Below are 13,825 nucleotides of genomic sequence, written 5' to 3'. Positions count from 1 at the left end.
CTCTTCCCTGACTGTCTTTATTCCTGACCTCCTGAAAGCAAAAGGCTCTCGCCCTAGGAGGTCAGAACTTGTCTCTGTGGCAGGCTGGCAGAAACTAGTCAGCTAACACACCAGAGGCTGGTAGGTTTTCAGGGACCACCTCTAAGGTGCCCTCTGGGTGCATGTATTGATAAATCCGACTCTGGAAGTGTGGGATTATCTGAAAGAGACTATTAGTTCTTGATTCCTTACCTTAGAATTACCCCTAGGCGTCCGACTGGATCCGTATAACGTTTTTCTTAGCAGTACCCCTGTTCGTCAGTAGGTTGCGTTGGTCGACTCCGCATACGTCATCGGCATCGTGGCCGCTGGGATGGCGTTGCTGTGTCTACTTAGACGCCGCCCCTGTGCGCTGACGACAGTTCTCAATGTTTCTGCGCCAGCCAGCGCGGATCTGGAGAGAGCTTACCCCTTAGGCGTTTTTTAAAACTTTTACTTACGCAAGAATAAAAGGCACAGTTATTATTTTGTTTCATATATCAATATAACTAATGGAGTCCACATAGTATGCATTGTTTGTCACCTTCTGTGTACATTACAAGAATATTGTTACCTGACGTAAAGACCTTCTAGCCGCCACAGATAGCTACTTCACAGATAATGTGGGCATCGTGTCCTCTAGCCAAACACTCTGGGAGGCCTTCAAAACGGTGATCAGGGGGGAAGCTCTCTCTTTAATATCAGGCCATAAAAAAGAACAGCTGAAAGCAATAACTGACATAGAAACAGATATCCTTCGGCTGGAGGGAGAACTGGTAGAAAGTGACTCCCCGAGGTCGCTCCATTTATTTATTTATTTTTATTTATTTTGAAAGTTTTATATAGCGCGAACAAGATCTTCGCAGATATCAGAGCGCTTTACATAGGAGAGGTGCAGATATACACAGATACATCTATAGTGTTAAAAGTACAGTGAAATGATATCATAAACAATCAAGTAGTCAATTTCAAGGTCAAACAAAAGCGAAGGGTTCGAACAAGTGGTACAGATGAGCACTGAGTCTTTGAAGTTGATCCCCAGTAGTGGTTCAAGTGCATTTAGCCATGAGGATCGCTTTTACTTCTTTCTTGAAAAGTATGGTAGATGGGATGAGTCTGATTTCAGGGGGGAGTGAGCTCCAAATCCTGGGAGCCATTCCTGAGAAAGAGCGTTTGTAGGTTTTTTCTTTGCGGAATCTTTTAGGCTTTAGCAAAAGATTGTTTGTGCCTCTAGTGTTTCTGGATCCTCCAGAAATCGTCAGCTTCTGAGCGAGGTATCTAGGTGAGCTAAGGTGGACAGCCTTGTGTGTCAAACAAGCGATTTTCAGGTGTATCCTGGCTTCAAAAGGCAGCCAGTTCAGGGATTTGAAGTCAGGGGAAATGTGAGTGTTTTTTTGATCCAGTGAGAAGTCTCGCTGCGGCGTTTAAAGAGGCTCTTATGGGTGCCGTAGTAGCTAGGGGGAGACCGCAGAGGGCGGTGCTGCCGTATTCTATTCGAGGTATGACAAGTGATTGTACCGCAGTTTGGAAGTCTTTGGCTGGAAGGAAGGGTTTAAGTTTCCTAAGGGTGTTGATTTGGTAATTTGCTCCCTTAGTTGCTTTGTTGATGTGTTCCTGCATGCTGATATTGGTGTCGAGTGTTATGCCCAAGGATTTCGCTGAGTCCACGATGGTGGGTTGAACATTGAGTGCCGTTAGGTGTTTAAGCCACATTTGTGCGGTAGTGATCTTCGCGGGAGGTGAGATCAAAAGGAACTCTGTTTTGAGGGCATTAAGTTTGAGATGATTAGCGGCCAGCCAGGATTGGGTGCTACTGATCGTTGAGTTCAAGAGCGTGATGTCATTGGGTGATTGAAGTTTGAGATAAAGTTGGGTGTCATCAGCATACATGTGGAAGTGTACATTGGATTCTTGTAGCAAGGTGGTGAGAGGTTCCATAACTAGGTTGAACAAAGTTGGGGATAGGGAGGATCCTTGTGGTACGCCTAGCGATACAGGTCTTGGCGCGGACATCAGGTTGTTGCTCTTGAATTTCTGCGACCTGTTATGCAGAAAGGACGTGAACCATTTGAGCACAGTTCCAGATAGGCCCATTCTTGTGTTTAATAGTTCGAGTAAATTCTCATGTTTGACGGTGTCAAATGCGGAGGAGAGATCAAGGAGGATGAGGAGGCAGGTATCGTTATGATCTAGGATTTGGAGGGCGTCATCGATTATGTGAGTCATAGCAGTTTCAGTACTGTGATTTGCTCTGAAGCCTGATTGATGAGAGTTGAGAAGATCAAACTGAGTAATGTGTTTAGACAATTGTATTTGTACGCATTTTTCTAGCAGTTTGGCAAGAGTCGGAATGTTGGTGATGGGGCGGTAGTTGTTGAGGTCTGAGGGGTCGGCTGTAGGTTTCTTTAGCAAGGGTGTGACTTGTCCAACTTTGAGGGAGTCGGGAATGGACCCTTGTTGAAGTGAGCTGTTAATGATTTTAGTCCAGAGTGGAAGGAGCGACGGGGTAAGGACTTTGACAGCGTTAGCAGGAAGGGGGTCCGTGAGGTGATTGGAAGGTTTCAGAGTGCTGAGCAGTTTGCCAATTTCTTCTTCCGTGTAGGTGACAAAGGTTGACCAGGTGGCATTGTTTTTTGGTTTAGTTGGTGCTATGCAGTGGGGTTTGGGGTAGCGGCTTGCATCCATGAGTAGATCATTCTTTATGTTGTCAGTTTTTTGGATAAAGAAAGAGGCGAAGTCTTCCCAGGAGGGAGCTTCACCCATAGTGTTGAGAGGTTGGGGGTGTTCTTTGGATTGCGTTCGGATAAGCTCAAACAGCTTTCTCGGACGATTTTTGGCTAGGTCAAGCTGACGGCTGAAGAAGACTGATTTTGAGCGTTTTATTTTCCTGAAGTAGGCATTTCTCTTTTTCTTCAGGGTTTTTAGGTTCAGTGCAGAGGGAGCTGATCTCCAGGTGCGCTCTGCCATTCGCATGGCGCGTCTGTCGTCATTGAGACTCCCGTCGTACCAGGGATTGGAGATTTTTGCGGAGGCTTTTTTTAGCTGCAAGGGTGCGACTTCATTAATTATTGAGGACATAGTGTTGAGATAGTGATCAGTCAAGGATTGGACGTCCATAACACCAGTAGGAGGAAGTAGTGAGTTGCAGCTGTTGGGGGGCAGAGAGTTTGAGTTTAGTTTTTTCATGTCTCTTTTCCAGATTTTGGGCCTGGCGGATTGAACAGGGTTAAATTTAACTTTTTCATTGATGAAGAATGTGATAATATGATGGTCTGACCAGTCACAGGGTTGGATAGATTCGAGTTGGATAGAGGCTTCTTTGGAGATGATAAGGTCGAGGATAGAGCCTTTCTTGTGAGTTGGACTATTGCAGATTTGAGTGAGGTCAAGGGCGTTAAGGAAATTCTTCAGACCTTTTACCACCGCATCATTATGATCGTTCCAGTGGAGGTTGAAGTCACCAAGGTATATTTGTGTGAGTTGTCGCCCGGAGTTGGTTGAGATCATATCCATGATTTGCTGGGAGAAGGTAAGGTTGTCGCCGGGTGGGTGATAAACGCCATGAAGAGTGCAAATCGGTTTGCCCTCACTGATAATATCGAGGCAGATGTATTCACAGGAGGTTGGGGAGGGTAGGGAGGGGGAAGTTACTTTCAGGACAGAGAGGTTGCGCCTGTGTATACATGCGATTCCGCCACCTTTTTTATTGCCAGTCCTGTCAAGTCTAGTGATGTGGTAGTTGGGGGGAACCAGAATGTCCATTATAGGTGTAGAAGATTCTGTTAGCCATGTTTCAGTCATGATGATTAAGTCAAGATCCAGTTTTAGGATGAGATCGGCGATAGCGAAGGAGTGTTTTGCGGCTGATCTGCAGTTGAGGAGAGTGCATTTGAGACGGGGTGTGTCGAGGGTGGAAGGGGGTTCTAGAGCGAGGGGGACTTTACTCAGGTTACTATGGATAGCTATTCTGTTGTTCAGTGTGGGGGGTCTAAGGGGATTGGAGTGAATCGTAGGAATGGCAGTGAGAGTGTTGGGTGTATTGCTATGGGGAGCTGGGTCGTAGGAGCGGAGGAGGGCGATTGTATCGAGGTCCGAGAGAGGATTACTGGAGCGATGGGGGCGGTTTTCGCGGTTGTGAACAGGGATTGTGGTCCAGTGCGGTGGGAGTCGAGTGCGAGAGTTCGCCACCCGGGTGGAGGTCCAGTTGGGAGAGGAGGTGATGGTGGAGGCGCGTACGGGCTGAGTAATTGTTTGATGATGTGAATGTCTTGTTTGATCTGGTGGAGGGTGTTGGGCGAGGGGTGACTGGAGTGTGATAGGCAGAGTAGTTGTTGTTTGATGATGTGCATGTCTTCTTTGAGCTGGAGGAGGGAGGTCGTAGTGCAGTCCAGTGTGGGAGATGTGTTGGAGGTGGGGATGGGAGGGTCGGGCGTTGTGTTGGGGGTGGGGATGGGAGGGTCGGGCGTGGGTGACATCGGGGAGATGTTGGAGGTGTGGTTGAGGGTATTGGTGGTAGGCGGAGAGTGCAGGGTGGAGGATGGGCGTTTATTAGTGGTGAAGGGGGCGCATGTACGGTAGTGAGGGGTGAGAGTGGGGGGGGAGGTGGGATTGTATGTGGTTCTTTGTTGAGGAGTCGTAGTTGAAGAGATAGGGGTGGTGTGTTCTGCGTGGTTGGTTAATGAGTGGAGGTGAGGGCTGAGAATGGGGGGGGATAAAGGGTGGGGTTTATCTGTGAGCTTGTCGATCAGATGCTTAGCTTGATTAGGCGGGATGTGGGTGGGGGCTGTGATGTCATGGGTGAAAAGAATGGGAATGTGGGCTGGTGTATGGGGGGAGGGGGTACGGCTGGTGTATGTGGGGCCAAGATCAATGTCAGTGATTGAGGGGTGTGGGGTAGCAGCAGTGGATGGGAGCATGGCTAAGGTGCCGGTGGTATAGGAGAGGTGCGTGTCGTTTTGGGGCTGCGCTAGATTAGCAGCGTTGTTGGTATGGGAAGTGGTGTCAGGGGTGAGCGGAATGGTTGTGGTATGAGTGGGGGTCAAGATGTTGGTGGGGGGGGGGGTGCGGCTGGTGTGTGAGGGGGAGAGGTCTGAGTCTGTGAATGAGGAATGTGATGTGGCTACAGTAAGTGGAGGAATGACTGTGGTGACGGGGGTAGAGGAGAGGTGCGTGTCGTTTAGGGGCTGAGCTAGGAGAGAATGGTTGTGATTGGGGGCTGTGAAATCAAGGGTGATAGGACTGAGAGTGCTATGAGTGTTGTGAGTGCTGTGAGTGGGGGTCCGTGGTTTGGAGAGGTGCTGTATGAAAGTGGGGAACAGGTTGTCTAGTAGTTCCAGGTTCCTGTCTGTGGATTGGATAAGGACAATCCCGTTGTTATAGATAGTGATGGTGGTTCTGCCCGGGAAGAGTTGGGAAGGTGTGATGGTGAGTGTTCGGCCATGAGCGGATTTCCTAGCATTGGAGACGGTGAGTAAGGAGAGGAACGTTTTTCTCCATTGAGCTCTTCGTGTGGTGTGGAAGATGATATCAATGTTTACGGCACCATTGACCGGTGAGAAGTAGGTGTCTGCAAAGGGGGTTTCAGGGTGGGACCTCAGTAGATTGTGTTTAAAGCGTTTTGCAGCGTTTTTGGTGAGTGCGGGTGGGTAGTTGATTCTATATGTGTGCTTGCCGATGAGCTCCATGTTAGGGTGACGGAATAGGTAGGGGCGTGTGTGGGTGCCCAGTAGTCGCCGGTTGCAGGGAGTAATAGTGACACAAGTAACAGCCAGGGTATATGAGGTAGTCGTCAATGCAAACAGGGATAAAAGTTGTAGCAGGAGCGGAATATAGATGCAGACAATAACTTCCCTGGCACAGGTGCGGTACCGGAGGGCACCCAAAATATGTGCAGTAGTAATCAGTGTGTCCGGGAGGGAACGGTGTAATGAGTGCAGGTTACATCAATGTGACAGGTCTACATGAGGAATTAATTGGTATATTGCAGGGATAGCAGTAAATTCGATGTGGGTTACAAACAAAATAAAGTGGACGTATGATGCTAATCATATGCAGGAATAAAATACAATACCTATGCAGGCAGTAAAAAACCTGAATCGAAAGTGACAGTAGTGAGTATGTGTCAGTAGCGAAATACACTTGCAAACAAAAGTCAAATGCAGAATAAAGTAGACGTACAATACTAAAAATATACTGGAATAAAGTACCTATGCAAACTGTAAAATACCTGAATCGAAGGTGAACAATAGTGAATAGTCAAAAATATGTGAGGTACATGAGTCAATAGCCAGATACAATTGATAACAATTGATACAATTGATAACAATTGATAACAATTGATACAGCTGCAAACCAGAAGATATAAGAGTCTGGATCAAAATACACTGCAATCAGGAGTCAAAAGTGACACTAGTGAGCAGCCAGAAATATAAGAGGTAGCGATCTGTGCATTATAGCTGAAGGAATAGTGGAATGGGTGCAAGTTACATAAAATGTGTATAATACGATTATAAATAGTATAAAAAGTCCAATTCTTATGCCAGATATTGAAAGATGATTAGTCCATGATGGTCGCCAAGGAGAGACCAGTCTAAAATGGCCGAACCAATAGGGGAGCTATAGACATTAGTCCTCTGTCTGTTGTCATTACTTCGAGGGAAGGGCAGTTTCACTTTCCATCTGAGCAAGCTTAGCTCCTAGCTTGCTGGGGGAGGGTCTTATCTCTACTTTTGGAGGTCTTGTGTGGAGGAGTTAAGATGAGGAGCCTCGCGGGCAGCAGAGTTACCAGAGGGGATTTATTGCTACAGTTTTATGGCCCCAGCCATTTTGAACAAAGGAGGTTGTTTGAAAATGTGGCTTAAACAGTCTGAATATAAAGCCCTTGTTACGGACGCAGCTCGTACCCTGGGACCGGAAAAGCTTGGGCGACTTTATGACTTGGGGTACAAGGCAGGAACATTAATAGCTTGGTTAAACAAGCGGGAGTGGGCGAGTAGACTCGGCCCCGTCCTCCACGACACATCAAACACCGACATAGTAGAGCCCCAAGATATAGCTTCTCATTTTGCGACGCACTTCGAGGCGGTTTATAGGGCAGGAACGCCCTATGCCGAGGCGGACTCCACCGAACTACTAAAAGATATCACCATGCCCACGCTTGCCTTGGCAGATAAGCAACTTCTGGACAGCTCTCTAACTAAGGATAAAATTGCCCATGCCATTAGATCGCTTCAATCTGGAAAAGCCTCTGCCCCTTATGGCATACCCATAAAATTATATAAAGTCTGTCCGGATAAACTATCAGCACACCTTAAAGTCATGTTTGAGGAGAGTAGGGAGTTGGGGGAACTTTCACTAGACCAGCGCATAGCCAAAATCATTGTAATTCATAAGGAGGGCAAGCCGAAAACCGACTGTGCTTCGTATCGGCCTATTTCTCTTCTCAACTCTGACCAGAAAATCCTTGCGAAGGTTCTAGCAAATCGCCTGGTCAAGGTCATATCAACTCTTATACACCCTGATCAATCAGGCTATATTCCACGCCGGAACACGGCACTAAACCTTCGCTGAATCCATGGGGTACTCGGGAGATCAAATATTATACTTGAACCAGCCATTTCGGTTTCCCTAGACCCTACTATGGCGTTTGATATGGTTTTGTGGCCCTATCTCTTGGCTGTACTCCAAAAGCTGGGATTCAGCCCGACTTCATTGGTTGGGTCCACCTTCTGTATGCGGCACCACTAGCAAAGGTAGTCGTCAATAACAAACAATCGGACACCTTCGCTCTGAGCCGATGCACCCGTAGGGGTTGCCCGCTCCCCCCCCCCCCCTTTTATTTGCCTTGGCAATAGAGCCACTAGCGGCTTGGATCCGACAGGATCTGATGATCCGAGGATTCCGCTGTTCGGCAGACTGGGAAGATAGGATATCTTTGTATGCCAACGATATCCTACTATATCTTACCAACCCTCGAATATCTTTAATTGTCCTAATGGACATATTGGCAATCTTTGGGAGATATTCCGGATTCAAAATCAACGATCAAATCTCACCTGTATCCACTTAATGGGGGAGTGCCTGCTCTGCCCTCCAACTGCCCAATCCAAATCAGTACATCGGGGTTCAAGTACTTGGGGATCTTTGTATCCTTGAATCCTGTACTCCACTATAATAACCTCCTTCCCCCTCTCCACCGTTTGCAGAGAGACAATGCAAGTTGGCGAACTCTCCCATTGTCACTATTGGGGCGGGCCACCCATTTTAAAACGATGTCCCTCCCCCGCTTCCTCTACGCCTTGCAAAACTCGTTAGAAGCAGTTCCCCCCCACCTATTTCAAGGAAATTGAACGACTTCAAAGGAAGCTTCTGTGGGATGGGCCACCGCGAATAACCTTCAGTAAACTGACTCTGAAGTGGTTCGACAGAGGTATCTCCCTTCCTGACATTAAGAAGTACTATTGGGCTGCCCACCTGGCCATCATCAATCATGTCACCTATGGAACCCCTGACGACCCCTCAGGTGTTCACGAAAGGGATGGCGGTGGTCGCTGCTCATCTGTGCAGATCAGTGGCTCCAGTTTTTTCCTATCTTGACGACTGGCTGTTAAAGGCGGGTTCGCCCCATGCTGTTGTCTCCCACCTCCAGCCGCCGGTGCTCGATGGATTACGAATGATGTCTTCATTCGGAGGTGGAGTAAGGTCTCTTTCAGCAGTGGGGAGAGCCTTGGTTGGATCTATTCGCCACCGAAGAGAACGCGCAACACCAACTATTCTGCGCCTTAGCATTTCCATGGCAGCTCTTGCTTGGCGATGCATTCATCGCGAGTGGAATTGCACCTTCCTGTACACTTTTCCGCCTCTACCACTTCTGCCCAGAGTGCTGAAGAAGATCAAGCGTGACCAGGCCCTAGTAATTATTTTGGCTACGGATTGGGCAGGAAGAGTCTGGTACTCGATGCTCTTGAGCATGGCCATCGAACCTCTGATCAGACTGCCTCTTCGGGAGGATCTTCTGTTGCAGTAGCAGGGGACGTTCCTCCACCCGAACCTGTCGAGCCTCCACCTCCTTGCGTGGAGATTGAGCAGGAACAGTGGACAACTTTCGACCTTCCTCTCGAAGTCTGTAATGTCATCTTGGCAGCCAGGCGTCCCTACACTAAAACGGTATACGCCTGTAGATGGAACACATTTGTGGCATGGTGCACAGCAAAGGCTGTGGATCCCCTTTCTGCCCCTCTTTCAGAGGTTCTCCTCTTCATTCTTTCTTTGGCACAGCAGGGCTCTGCTCTGGGCACTCTTATAGGCTATCTTTTGGCCATTTCGGCCTTTCTTTGTCTTCCTGATCAATCTTCTCTTTTCAAGTCGCCTGTTGTTAACAGGTCCCAGAAGGGCATTACTTATCTCTTTCCTCCTTCTCTTTTCGTAATGCCCCAGTGGGACTTGAATCTTGTCTTCACTTATCTTATGTGTTCCCTTTGAGCCACTCCATAATTTTCCTCTTCGTCTCGTTACTTTGAAGACTGCTTTCTTGCTTGCCATCATCTCTGCTCACATGGTGAGTGAGCTTCAGGCCTTATCTTCCAAACCTCCTTTTCTTGCTGTTCATCCGGACAAAGTATTCCTCTGTACTAGACCCTCTTTTCTGCCCAAAGTGGTCACCTCTTTCCACATAGGTCATAGCATCACATTGCCCTCTTTCCCGCCCGCCCGCCACCTTTTAAAGAGGAGGAGAGACTCCACCGCCTGGACCCAAAACGTACGCTGTCTTTGAACCTTGACTGCACTAAAGACTTCCGGGTACACAATCAACTCTTCGTGGGTTATGTGGGTGCAAAGAAAGGTCGGGCAGTGCACAAAAGTACCATCTCTCAATAGGTTGTCCTATGCATTAAGATCTGCTTTTTTTGGCCAAAAAGTAGGGGTGGGAGGAATTTGCGTAGTCTCGTTACGTAAAGCTCCGCGAAACAGTAAAAAATATCTGCGAGCGCGCAAAAGGTCCGCAAGCACGTTGAATTGCTTGTTCCTCCCGTTCGCGATGCTTTTTTCCTGTTCGTGAACGCTATTTGCGTGCTCGGGAGAAATATCTCGCTTTGAAATCTCGAACAAGCAAAAAATTCCGCGAAGCAGCGGATCGCGGAATTTTTTGGCAATTCAGTGTTCTCCGCAGAAAGCAAAATTACCCAAATTCCGCGAGCAGGACGGAATTTACCGCCCAGGCCTACCAGTATTATTTATTTATTTAAAAGTTTTGTATATTCGAACAAGAACCTGAAGGGTATTGGAGCGCTTCTCAGTAAAGGAGGAGGAAAACAAAGTAGGGGAACGTTGAGGAAGGGTAAGAGGGCTAGCATGATGGGCTAATAAACTTGTACATAGGTGCGAACAGAAAGTAACTTAACAGGTAATGCAGAACGTTACTGTAGGAACTGGGGTCAGCCTGGCATCAGTCTTGCTCCTAGTCAGCACCTGCAAGAAATTCATTAGTGGAAACCACCATCAATATTGCATTTAGCAGGGGCAGATCTGGTGCATGAGGTCGCAGTCAGCTTCTCAATAAATAAGCAATATGAACGTCACATCAGGCCAGGATAGACAGTTCCTTATGTAATGCAACCATTACACTATATAACTGTGGGCATTCAGCAAACCTCTTATGAAGCCATAAAGAACATCTCATTGTCTGCAGTAGCAAGTACAGCTCTTTTAGTAACCCCTGGTAACATCTCCGGAGGTAACTCCACTAACCCACAGTTACGGGGGCCTACTGCATAGTCACTAGTTTTCCCAGGGGAGGGGCGCACTCGGAGCCTCCCGCCCGCCTCCCCGGGGATGACCTTTACCTTTGGCCCTCCCGGGCCCTTGCTGGGTGTTACAGCTTGTTTGGCAGGGGGTGAGGGCTCACGCTGACTCCAGAGCCCCCTCGCTGGTACTCTCAGCCTTGACGGGAATTGAGCCGATCAGGGGAGGCCCCGACGTTGCTCCGGTGATCCGGGGTTTCTCCCGGCGTCTCTAGGCCAAATCCCCGACGGTCCCTAGGAGGTGTGGAGCTGGCCGCCAATTCCAGCGCGGCCGGCAGAGGAGTGCAACAGGCCCAGCCAATGGCAGGGCAGCGGGGGTGGAGTCCAGGATGCGCCCCCTCACGTGATGCAGATCGCAGGCTTCAGGGCCTAGCGCGGCCTTTCAGAAATTCCGGCGGCCCTCTCCTGACACCGGGGGCTGCCGCGGGGGCAAAGTTGACGGCGCTGGCCCGAAGGAGGGAGCGCCGGGCCGTGGCGCTGACAGGGGAAGCCCCGAGGACTCCCGGGCCGCAGCGGTGAGTCTGGCCTTGCCGCAGCGCTTCTCAGCCACAGCGCTAAGTTCCTCACAAGGCGGGGCAGCGATCAGGGCAGCGTGGGTGCAGGCAGTACCGCGCTGGTAAATTATAGCGCCTCAGGGATAGTTCACAGCGCTTTAGAGGCAATTGACAGGACGGCAGGCTTCAGCGCTTGGGGGACCAGTACAGCGCTTCTCAGGGCACAGCAATTCCGGCAGTCCACAGCGCTTCTCAGGGGCACAGTAGGAGAGCGCTGGGAAGGTAGGGCAGCCAGATTAGCAGCCCAATCAGTTCAGTCAAGGCAGGACAGCAGAGGGGATGATGCAGGGCAGCGCAGGGGCCCATGGGCGACCCAGGGGGCAGAGTTGGCACAGCCCGGTACCTGGTTGTTCCCCAGTTGTCCTGGATAGCACAGGTGGTTTTCTTCTTGGCGCTTGGTGGTTCTGGCACCCTTTGAAGGTAGTTACTTGAAGGGGTGGGGGCGGGTTGGAATTGAAGGCTTGAAAAGTTTCCTCAGCAGGTCACTTCAGGTGGTCCCTGGGTTCCCCTCCCGCCGGTCCAGATCAGTGGGCTAGTTCAGTGTTCCTTACTCAGCTTGGTGGGCAGTGCCTAAACCCTGTCACTCCCAGTGGTATAGGTTTCTGAATAGGCCCTACCGCCTAAGTCTCCTGAGTAGGGTCCCCCAGGTCAGTGATGCCCCAACTGACTGGAAAGTTTTCCTCCCTTTTCTTTTATAGTCCCAGGTCAGGTGACCACTCTCTGAGATGGCAGTTGGTGACCTCTCCCCTCTTCCGGAAGGTTCCAGGAGCTTCCTCACTCTAGCTATGGGCAGGGAAGGTAGGCTAGTGTCGCAACAATGTTTAGGGGTTCCAGCCAGCTCCCGGCTACTAGAGTGCGTCTAAAAAGACCACACTGCAGTAGCAGGGGTCAGTGGCAGCCATATTTGGGAAGAGAACACCTGCACCTTAGCATTGATTAGCAATGGGAAGGTGCTCGGAGACCTAAGGCCAACAAAAAGAAGGTGGAAAAAAAATGAGGCAAGGGCGAAAAAAATAGGGAAAGACCACCCTAGGGCTGACAGGTCTAACAGTTACTTAATAAGGTAAGGCAAAGAATCATAAAAGATTAAAATTGTTAGAAGAAAAAGGACATCTCGCAAACAGACGAGCCATGATCCAATTAACGCTGGAACTTGTTTGTTAAGATTGTTTTTTCTTCATGTTTGAACATCGCCGAGTAGGGGATTCTGCGAATTTCAGGTGGGAGAGCGTTCCAGATCTTAAATCCCACGCCCGAGAAGGCTCTGAGTCTTGTTTTCTTTTTGCAAAAGATCTGGGGTTAGTAGCAATGAATTTGCACTTCTGGATGGTCTGCCACCTCCTGACAATTTAGGACTGCGCTCCCACTCTACCAGGGCGACGGCAGCCACTACTGCTTTCGGAGGTGAAGGACCACTACTTGACCTCTGCCAGGCAGCTACGTGGGCATCTTTGCACATGTTTACAAAGCATTGCTAGCTGGACAGCCATTTCCGGAGAGACAGCTTCTTCGGCTGTTCCCTTTAGTACACCTGCCCTAGTTACCTGGAGTACCATTTACTAGGGACTGACAGGCGTGCTAAAGTCTTTAGCCAGTTGTAACACAATTAGACTTGATTTTGTTTTAAGGAAGGAGCACTGGCACTGAGATCTGGCGAAAAAAGGCCATAGTGCACTGTCTGAGTCGAAAATAGCATCCAGTACCTGAAAAAAGGGGCAAAAAGTGGATAGTTACAGTAACACAAACCCAGTTCCCTACAATTTCCTTTAAGAAACATATTCCAGTCTGATGAAGATCAGAGCTGATGAGGAAGTATACCACCCAGGTGTGAGAGGTCTTGCGCCGTATTAAATAATAGTCAATGTAACTAATTTTCTCAAAAGAATTTCAAGAAACTGATTGTATGGATCTTTAGAAAAATACTAACATGATTTTTTTTATATGTTCTTAGAAATGCCTGTGCTTAATAGTTAAAGATGCTGTATAATAGAGGTAAAATGTTCATAAATGTGTTCATTGTTGTTTTATAATTTTGTGTGTTGTTCCGTGAAATACCTTTCACATATTTTTAAAGGGATTCCGTCAACCACGCAAATCAAGACCTGGAGAGCCTAACACAAGGCATGCTCGCTTTCAGGAAAAGACTCTGGCTTCTAGGCTTAAAGAAACTCAGGCAACTGTTAAAGAACTGAAAACTCCATGGATCCCTCCACATCCTACCTCACCACCTGCATCACCAAAGAGGTAACCAATCAATCTCTGATCAATCAGAAACTTTTCTGAACAGATAAATGAGCTTTTAAAAATTGTAAGTGTCCAATTCGCTTTTGATGTAGTGCTTGAGAACCATTCAAATCGTGAGTCGTTGCAAGACAGCCTTCACTGCGGATTGGAATGGGGTTAGATGAGCGAAGAGGAGTGAAAACAACATTTGTATCTGCTGTTTATGTATGT

At 48.5% G+C, this 13,825-nt stretch overlaps 1 protein-coding gene across 1 annotated transcript in view; it reads left to right on the top strand.

The window, feature by feature from the left end:
- Positions 1-13,825, top strand: part of KIAA0753 (KIAA0753 ortholog) — a 294,415-nt gene that overhangs the window by 130,713 nt on the left and 149,877 nt on the right. The window contains exon 9 of the mRNA XM_086954540.1: positions 13,446-13,615. Coding sequence (XP_086810666.1) covers positions 13,446-13,615 — 170 coding nt within the window. The remainder of the gene's footprint in view (positions 1-13,445; positions 13,616-13,825) is intronic.

The sequence above is a fragment of the Lissotriton vulgaris genome, chromosome 2_1, assembly GCF_964263255.1.
Source record: "Lissotriton vulgaris chromosome 2_1, aLisVul1.2, whole genome shotgun sequence".
NCBI lineage: Eukaryota > Metazoa > Chordata > Amphibia > Caudata > Salamandridae > Lissotriton > Lissotriton vulgaris.
The sequence above is the reverse complement of the archived record's forward strand: the minus strand, read 5'-3'. Positions and strand labels throughout refer to the sequence as shown.